An 8,200-nucleotide genomic window follows, 5' to 3' on the forward strand; every position below is an offset into this window, starting at 1 on the left:
TTTTTGTAAGAAAATGTACAAAAGAAACTGGACAGACTGACACACTTCTAGTCAAAGCTTGTGAGGCTGGGGCAGGAGGGTAGAGCTGGAGGCCGAGCTGGGGCTGCATGGCAAAAGTGAAACCCTCTTTCTATAGGGGAAGGGAGGGAGGGAAAGAGGGAGGGAGGGAGGGAGGGAAGGAGGGAGGGAGGGAGAATGACTATGAGACGAACAGAAAGGGAAGCAGTTTCCTGTCCGGATAGAAGGAAGGAAAGGGGCAGACTTGGAGAGGGGAACATGGCACACTTTTTAATTTTCTATTTTATTTTGATATTTACCTTATTTTTTTTATCATAATCATTTCTTTGTGTGGAAGGGGCATGCATGTGTCACAGAGTGTGGAGGTCATAGGACATTTGTAGGACTCAGGTCTCTCCTTCCACCTTGTGGGCCTTGACTCAGGTCATTAGGCTGTGTGACAAGCAGCTTTTACAAATTTTTACATGTTTATTTTATGTACATGGATGTTTTGTCTGTATGTATTTCTGTGTACCATGAGCATGCCTGGTGCCTAAAGAGGCCAAAAGAGAGTTGATCCCCTAGGACTAGAGTTACAAGCAGTTATGAACTGCTATGGGGTGCTGGAAATTGAACCTGAGTCCACTGTAAGAGCAGCCAATGCTCTTAACCACTGAGCTGTTTCTCCTGCCCAGGAGCAGGCACGTTTACCTAGCTGGTTCCTTGTTTGTTGTTCCCCTGGGATGACAGATGTGCATACCCACCCAGCTAGTTGGTTTTACATAGCTCTGCAATGGAACCCAGGCTTTGTGCAGACCTAACAATGTGATGTATCCCCAGCCATACATTTTTCTTATTTCCACTTTTTGATGTTTTTGAGATAGGGGCTCTGTCTTAGTCAGGGTTTCAATTCCTGCACAAACATCATGACCAAGAAGCAAGTTGGAAAGGGTTTATTCAACTTCCACACTGCTGTTGATCACCAAAGGAAGTCAGGACTGGAACTCAAGCAGGTCAGGAAGCAGGAGCTGATGCAGAGGCCATAGAGGGATGTTCCTTACTGGCTTGCTTCTCCTGGCTTGCTCAGCTTGCTTTCTTATAGCAGAAACCAAGACTACCAGCACAGGGATGGCACCACCCACAGTGGGCCCTCCCCCCTTGATCACTAATTGAGAAAATGCCTTACAGTTGGATCTCATGGAAGTATTTCCTCAAATGAAACTCCTTTCTCTGTGATAATTCCAGCTTGTGTCAAGTTGACACAAAACCAGCCAGCACAGGCTCTCCGTGTAGCCCTGGGTGTCCTGGAGCTTGCAGTATAGACCAGGTTTACCCCAAACTCACAGAAATCCACTCGCCTGGACCTCCTGAGTGCTGGGATTAAAGTCGTGTGTTTCCACTCCTGGCTCACATATATATTCCAAGACAGGGTGTCATGTAACCCAGGCTGACCTCAGACTTATGTACCAGAGGATAACCTTGAACTTCTGATCATTGAGCCTTGACTTCCTGTATGCTGGGATTATATGTTTGTGCCACCAAGCCCTGCTGCACTTTCCTATAAACCTTAAGAGCTTTGAATAGGTGAATATTCCCAGCTCCATGAAATGGTCGGAGACAAACCTGTGAAGAGCTGTAGTGAAGTAGAGGGACCTCAAGTAGAGCTGTGTTCACCAGTGTTCCATAACTGTGCAGAATGAGATGCTGAGGACAGCTAGCGAAGACGACAGGAAAAAGAGTAGTCTGGCGTGTAGCTTAGTGGTAGGGCCTTCGAAAGTGTGTTCAAAATGTCTGGGTTCCACTCTTGTACAAGAGGAAAATGGAACCTGGCACTCTGTGGTAAATTATATGCTTGGAGTCTCAAAGCCCTCAGTTTAATTCTCCAAAGTCCCTAAAACTTGGAGCCTTATATGGTGGTGTATCTGTTGCTTTGCACCTTGTGAGATGGAGGTAGGACAACCAGGAATTCAACCTTACTGAACTATGTACGTGGTGGCTGGCAACTGCTTGTAATTCCAGTCCTAGGGGACCCAACACCCTCTTCTGGCTTTTGTAGGTACCTTCAAGTATGCGGTACACATATAGGCAAGCAGGCACATACACATAAATAAGAATAACATTTAACAATAATAAAAAAGTAATTTGAAAATTGGATTAGAGACGCACCCTTGTTGGTCGGGCACTTGCCTAGCATTCATAAAGCCCAGGGCTTCATCTCAGCACCACAGAAACCAGTGTGCTGTGGAAAACCTGTAACTCCAGCTCTTGGGGACTGAAGCAGGGGGAGCCAGAGTCCAAGGTCACTTTTTGCTATATAGCAAGTCTGAGCATACAAACTTTATGAGTCCTTGTCTCAGACAAGCAAACAAAACAGGGAAGTGAGGATGTGTGGAAGGATGGGCTCTGCTGGAGGGAGGACGGCTATAGACAGGAATGTGGAAGATTTGCTATGCCCTTCTTTCTGATGATAACTGATTGACTGACATATTCATTCATCTTTTGAGACAGGGTCTCACCATGTAGCACAAGCTGGCCTGGACCTTGATGTGTAGACCCATCGTGGTCCAGAACTCACAGAGATAAGACTGTCTCTCTCTTCTCATGGATAGAATTAAAGGCATGCAGCACCAAGCTGGCTGTTCATTTTCAGCAGGACCCTGCTACGCTGCCAGCCTGGGAGTTCTAGATCCAACTGGTCCTCCTGTTTCACTCTCCTATGTGCCTGGGAAAATCACATCTGCAGCCAGGCGTGATGGTAGTTGCCTATAATCTCAGTGGGAGGAAGGTGGGTGTGTGGAACAGAGACAGGAGGATCTGAGTTCAAGGCTAGCCTGTGCTACATGAGACCTGGCTTCAAAAAAAAAAAAAATAGCTCAGTTGTAGAGCGATTGTATAGCATGCAAGAGGCCTGGATTCCAAGGCATTTTAACCTTGATGACACACCCATTCTGGAGACAAAGTACAGCCTTGTCAACTATTGTTTTATTGAATAGTAGTGACAGTAAGATGCTTGACTTAAAAGAAAGCCTCGTTCCCAAGAAAGCTACCTCAAAACATCAGGGACGAGTTTGTCTGTGGGGGCCAGTTGATGTGAGCATACTTTTTTCCTGTAAGCCTCTGGTTCACCTTCCCACTCTGCTAGAGAAAAGGCTGCCTGTGGCCGAGGTCCTTACAGGGCCCACCCACCATGCCTGAGGAGGCTTCCTCCCTCAGCTCCTGGCAGGTGTTCAGGGTCTGGGTCGCCTGGGAAGGCTGGTTTTGAAGAGTGACTTTCCAGAGGCTTCTACATATGTGATGCTCATTTCTTTGGAGCTTATCTCCACGTAGGTGAAGCCGCCCAGGGAGTCCTCAGATCCATAGTGAAAGCGCAGGTAGCCGTTGGGGACCTTTCGTTGATGTCGCACAGAGGGATCCATGAAGTTGCCGGCCCCACTCAGCACATAGCCCACACCGTTCTCATCCTGAAGATACTGGGGGCAAAGGATGCAAGGTTGGTCGGGAATAGGTCTGCCCCTGAACCAGAGCTGAGCTGGATAACTGAGCTCTCTTTGCTTCAGTTTCCCCGTGTGCAGGAGTGGATCCTATTTCACAGGCACAGCTGCAAGCTACTTTGGCATTTAGGGAACCTTTGGTTTTGGGGCGGTGTTGAGGATGAAATCCATGGCTTCCTATTTTGTAGGCAAGTACTCTAATTCTGAGTCCTAGCTTCAGGCTCTCACTGGGGGATTCTAGTCGGGAGCTCTAACACTGAGCCACGCCCCCAACCCTTCATTGGGGGATTCTAGGTAGGGTTCTACTGCTGAGCCACACCCCCAGCCCCTCTTGGGGGATTCTAGTCCAGTATTCTGCAGAGGCTCTCTGAACAAGAGTGCAGCCGTGTGGCACCTTGCCAGATTCCCCATCCACAGAGCCCTCACCTGCAGGTTGTGGTCGTGTCCACACAGGTAGGCAGTGACCCCGTACGTGGCCAACAATGGCCGCAAATTCTTGACGAGGCAGCGGGTGGGTCCATGCTCAGCGATGGACCAGATGGGGTAGTGGCCAGCCACCAAAACGTAGTCCTCCTTGGCTGCTGCCAACTGCTTTTTGAGCCAGGACAGCTGAGTGCGGGCCACTCCCAGGTCTCGGGGCATTTTGGGCTGCTGACTGGCAAAGTCATCCGAGTTGCCACACAGCATCACTGTGTCCAGCATGAAGATGGCCACAGTTAGGTTTGTACGTGGAATTTTGAAGCGCAAACGGTAGTAAGGGCTGGGGTAATTCCTGTGGAGGGAACAGAAGCCGTGGGTAAAACATTTTAAGCAGACACACACTAAGGTTGGTTTTGACCAAAGGACTTCCCGTTTTTATTTTTATTTTTCTTATTTTATATGCTTGAATATTTGCCTGAATGTGTGTCTGTGTACCACGTGCATGCCGTGCCCATGGAGGCCAGAAAAAGATCCTTTGGGCCTGGAGTTACAGATGGTTGCGAGCTACCATATGGGTGCAGGGAAACAAACCCAGAGGCAAAGGAACTCTTTTTAAAATGTGTGTGTGTGTGTGTGTGTGTGTGTGTGCGTGTGTTCACATATATTCATGTTTGCACATGTGCATAGAAATCAGGATCAGGTTCAGCTGTTGTTCCTCAAGAGCCACTCATCTTGAGTTTTCTGGTATATTTCTCTATGTGTGGTGGGGTAGACATGCACATGCACCCACAGAAGCCACCGCAGGGGGGTTAGTGTCCTCTGTAACTCTCCACCTTGTTCATTTGAGACAAGGTCTCTTGTTGAGCCTGGCATGTATCCCATCCCTGGCCTAGCCAGGAAACCAGCAAGCCCCATCCATCCATCCTTCTCTCTCCCCTACCATCCCACCTACTTTTTTGTTCACTTTGGGTTTTTTGTTTCCTTTTCTTTTAATTATTAAGACGGGTGGGGGAGGTTCAGAGGACCACTTTTGGTAATGGGTTTTCTTTTCATGGTGGGTTCCCAGGACTGAACTCAGGTCCTCAGATTTACAAGGCAAGTGCTTTTATATCCATTGAGCCACTCCGCTTATCCCTCAACCTTGTTTTCTAAGTCGGGTCACCTCACTGAGTTGTGGGGTTCACAAGTTCAGTTAGGCTAGGTAGCCACTGAGCCCCAGGATCCTCTGTCCCCACTTCCTAGCACTATGACACAGGCATGTGCCTCTACACTGCTTTTAACACAGACTGTGGACTGAACTCAGGTCCTTGTGTTTGCTTACCAAGTGCTTTCCTGACTGAGCATGTTCCTCTGCCCCAAAAGGCTTCTTTGGCTAGGCACAGCGGCACAAATCTGCCACCTCAATACTTTGGAGGCTAAGGCAAGAGAATCTTAATTTGGAGATCAGCCAAGACTACATAGCAAGATCCCGTCTCAAAAATAAGCAGCTGAGTGTGGAGTTGTCTGTCTGAAATCCCACCCCTTGGGAATTGGAGACAGCAGGATCAGGAGTTCAAGATTGTTCTTGGCTACATAGCCAGTTCAAGGCCAGCCTGGGCTACACAACACCCTGTTTTCACAAAACAAAAGAAAACCCAGACCTTCTGATTCAGTGAGAGAAGCACCCGCTGCCTGATGACCTAAACTCCTTCCCTGGAGAAGGAGAAAACTGATTCATAATCTGTCCTCTGGCCTGCACACACGTGTTGTGTCCCCGGACCCCCAATAAATAAAACACAGTTTAGAAAAACTCTCCCAAAAGCCAAAGGGACTCTTTGTCCCTAGTGACAGCCTCCTCGGGGAAAGAGGGAGGGGCTCACCAGCGCTTGGAGATCTTGGAGTAGGCAATTTGTGCGGAGACATTGCCCAGGTGATCGTGGTTTCCAGCCAGCACATACCAGGGGATGTTGCGAAGGGCACGGTCAGAGAACACATCCTCAAAGGTCTCCTGTGACAGACAGGAAGGGCATCCCTCCTCTGGGGTCAACAGCCACTCTGCTGCTTCCACCGAATCAGAAACCAAGGGCGAGGGAACCATCCGGAGTCCGAGGTACCGGGAGGCGTCCTTCTGCCTTCTACCCTCCCCAGAAGAAGGTCCCAGCATGGAGTGGCCCCCTCACTATCACCTCTGACCCTGTTGAGCACGTACCTGGAACCTCTTGTCATTGGCATCGTGTACTCCAGTGAAGTAGAAATTGTCCCCCAGGGACATGATGAAGTCAGCGCCCATCATCTGCACCGTTCTGGCGATTTCTTTAGCATTGGCCATTTCCCGGGCTGTGTGGAATGGGGCATTGGGGACCCCTCCCCAGTCACCCACAGCCACAAATCTCAGGGTGGAAGTGGGGGCTGTACAGTGAGCCAGAAGTGGGAGCGACATGATTTGCAGGGCCAGCAGCACCATCCATGCATCCATCTGTGAGGGAAGAGAGGGAGTCTGGACAGAGAGCGAGACCCTGAAAACTCCACCTTGCCTGGTCCAAGCAAAGACCAGCCAGCTGAGCCTGGTCTGATGGTGCAGGCCTATAAACTCAGGCACCACAGAGGTGGAGCAACTGGATCAGAAGTTCAAGGCCAGCCTCTGCTACATTGGAAGTTTGGAAAATGGAAACAGACTGTGGTAAGAAAGACATAAGACAGGTCTCACCTGAAGACACACACAACACACACAACACACACACACACATACACAAGCCATCTACAGCTGTCAGCTCCACAGACACACCAGCAGGAAGTGGGCCTGCAAGGAGCTGAGGAGCTAGGGAAGGTGGCCCACAGGCCTCTTCCCTTCCCCCACCTTGCTCCTGTGGCACTCACCCTGGAGGAAGCACTGGTGGTCAGAGAGACTGCAAGAGGCAGTTCAGCGCCTGCAACAGAAGCGGTGATCCCTGAGTCTTTATTCTCTGGGGCAGACGTGTATCATTAGGAAAGATGATACATTTTCTCCGAGGACTGTCCAGGGATCTTCCCCTTGGGTCATGTGAGCACTGGACTTCCCCAGTACTGGAAATGGGGCTGGGAGCGGTGGCATCCAGGTCAGACTGGGCCGTGAGAAGTTTCCCCGAAGCTAGCACAGTCAGCCAGGGTCATTTGGTTATGTGTGCTGGACATCTGTAGGTCCTGAGTTTGACTGCACACTGTGCTGCGGCTGTTCTGAGCCTGAACATCTCTGTTCTTATATCCTTGGCCGTCTGTAACTCGCGGTCACTTTTTCTGGGTGGGTGTCTGGGCTCTAGCATGAGACCCTCAGTGGCTTGCCTGTGACATACACTCCAATTCTTTTTTTTTCTTTCCGTTTGTTTGTTTGGAGACAGTGTCTGAAGAAGCCCAGGCTGATCCCTAACTCCCTCCCTATGTAGCCAAGGATGACCTTGAGCGTTGTAATTCCTCTGTTACAGGGTGCCCATGTAACAGTCCCCCTGTCTTGTCTGTGCTTGTGCATAAGTCCTGCTGTATCCCTAGTGTAAATTGTGTAATTGGAGTCATCCAAGTGTGGGACTGTCCGCTGCCTCCCCCATAAACAGCAGTGACAACTGCCTTTTCCAGGAAGTTCTGTCCACACTCTTCCATGGCCTTCCCCACACCGGGTTTCCAGCTTGGGAACTTCTAAAAGGCACACACCACGTGGCTGTAGCCTATTGATCTTGGGACCTACAGCAGCCAGCTGCAGGTCGAGTTGACCGTAGAGCCCAGCGCTGTGGTAGGTGTGGCTACCTCCATCTCCTCCCCTCCCTCCTTGGCTTCACACACTGTCCATTCTTTCCAGACTCGGTCCTTGAACACTCACCACCAATCCCTCCGGTCCCTGCAAGCGGATTGCGGATTCCCGAATCTCTCGTTCCGTGCTCTGGATAAAGGTTCAGAGAGGGCCAGCGATTCACCCCGGGTCATCCAGCGAAGGGTTTGTTGTGCATTCCCCACTCGCACCTCTCAGTAGAGGCGAACAGGAAGGAAGTGGGGTGGCCCGAACAGACAGAGACCCCTCCCTCGTGGGAGGCAGAGCAAGGCCTGGCTGGGCTAGTCTCACCTTGTCGGTGCGTCCAGGGTCCAGGACAAGCTATGCCTACTCAACTGAGCTGCGGATCCGCGGGCGGGTCGCTCGGGGCTGCACGAGTTATGAAGAGGCGGCGCCGGCCAGCCTCTCCCACGGCTCCCTGCCTGCCTTACTGAGTCCAGAGTTGCAGAGGGCGGGTGCCTCGGTTTCCCCGCCCCAATCCTGCCTCAGCCAGTACCTCGTCTCCAAGGTTCAGAGT

At 50.6% G+C, this 8,200-nt stretch overlaps 1 protein-coding gene across 3 annotated transcripts; it reads right to left on the minus strand.

Moving 5' to 3' along the window:
• Positions 1 to 2,959: 2,959 nt before the first annotated feature.
• On the minus strand, positions 2,960 to 8,200 carry Acp5 (acid phosphatase 5, tartrate resistant). Of its 3 annotated transcripts, XM_031345201.1 has the most exons (7): positions 7,975 to 8,200; positions 7,735 to 7,794; positions 6,765 to 6,814; positions 6,097 to 6,363; positions 5,768 to 5,895; positions 3,915 to 4,260; positions 3,112 to 3,467 (listed from the first exon to the last, which is right to left on the minus strand). In XM_031345201.1, the coding sequence occupies exons 4-7, from the start codon at positions 6,361 to 6,363 to the stop codon at positions 3,225 to 3,227; spliced, it is 984 nt and encodes a 327-aa protein (XP_031201061.1). In that variant the 5' UTR covers positions 6,765 to 6,814; positions 7,735 to 7,794; positions 7,975 to 8,200; the 3' UTR covers positions 3,112 to 3,224. The 3 variants fall into 3 exon arrangements, with proteins under 3 accessions (XP_031201060.1, XP_031201061.1, XP_031201062.1); XM_031345200.1 differs by lacking the exon at positions 7,975 to 8,200 and having other exon boundaries at positions 2,960 to 3,467; positions 7,735 to 7,968; XM_031345202.1 differs by lacking the exons at positions 6,765 to 6,814; positions 7,975 to 8,200 and having other exon boundaries at positions 7,735 to 7,968.

The sequence above is a fragment of the Mastomys coucha genome, unplaced genomic scaffold, assembly GCF_008632895.1.
Source record: "Mastomys coucha isolate ucsf_1 unplaced genomic scaffold, UCSF_Mcou_1 pScaffold23, whole genome shotgun sequence".
Classification (NCBI taxonomy): domain Eukaryota; kingdom Metazoa; phylum Chordata; class Mammalia; order Rodentia; family Muridae; genus Mastomys; species Mastomys coucha.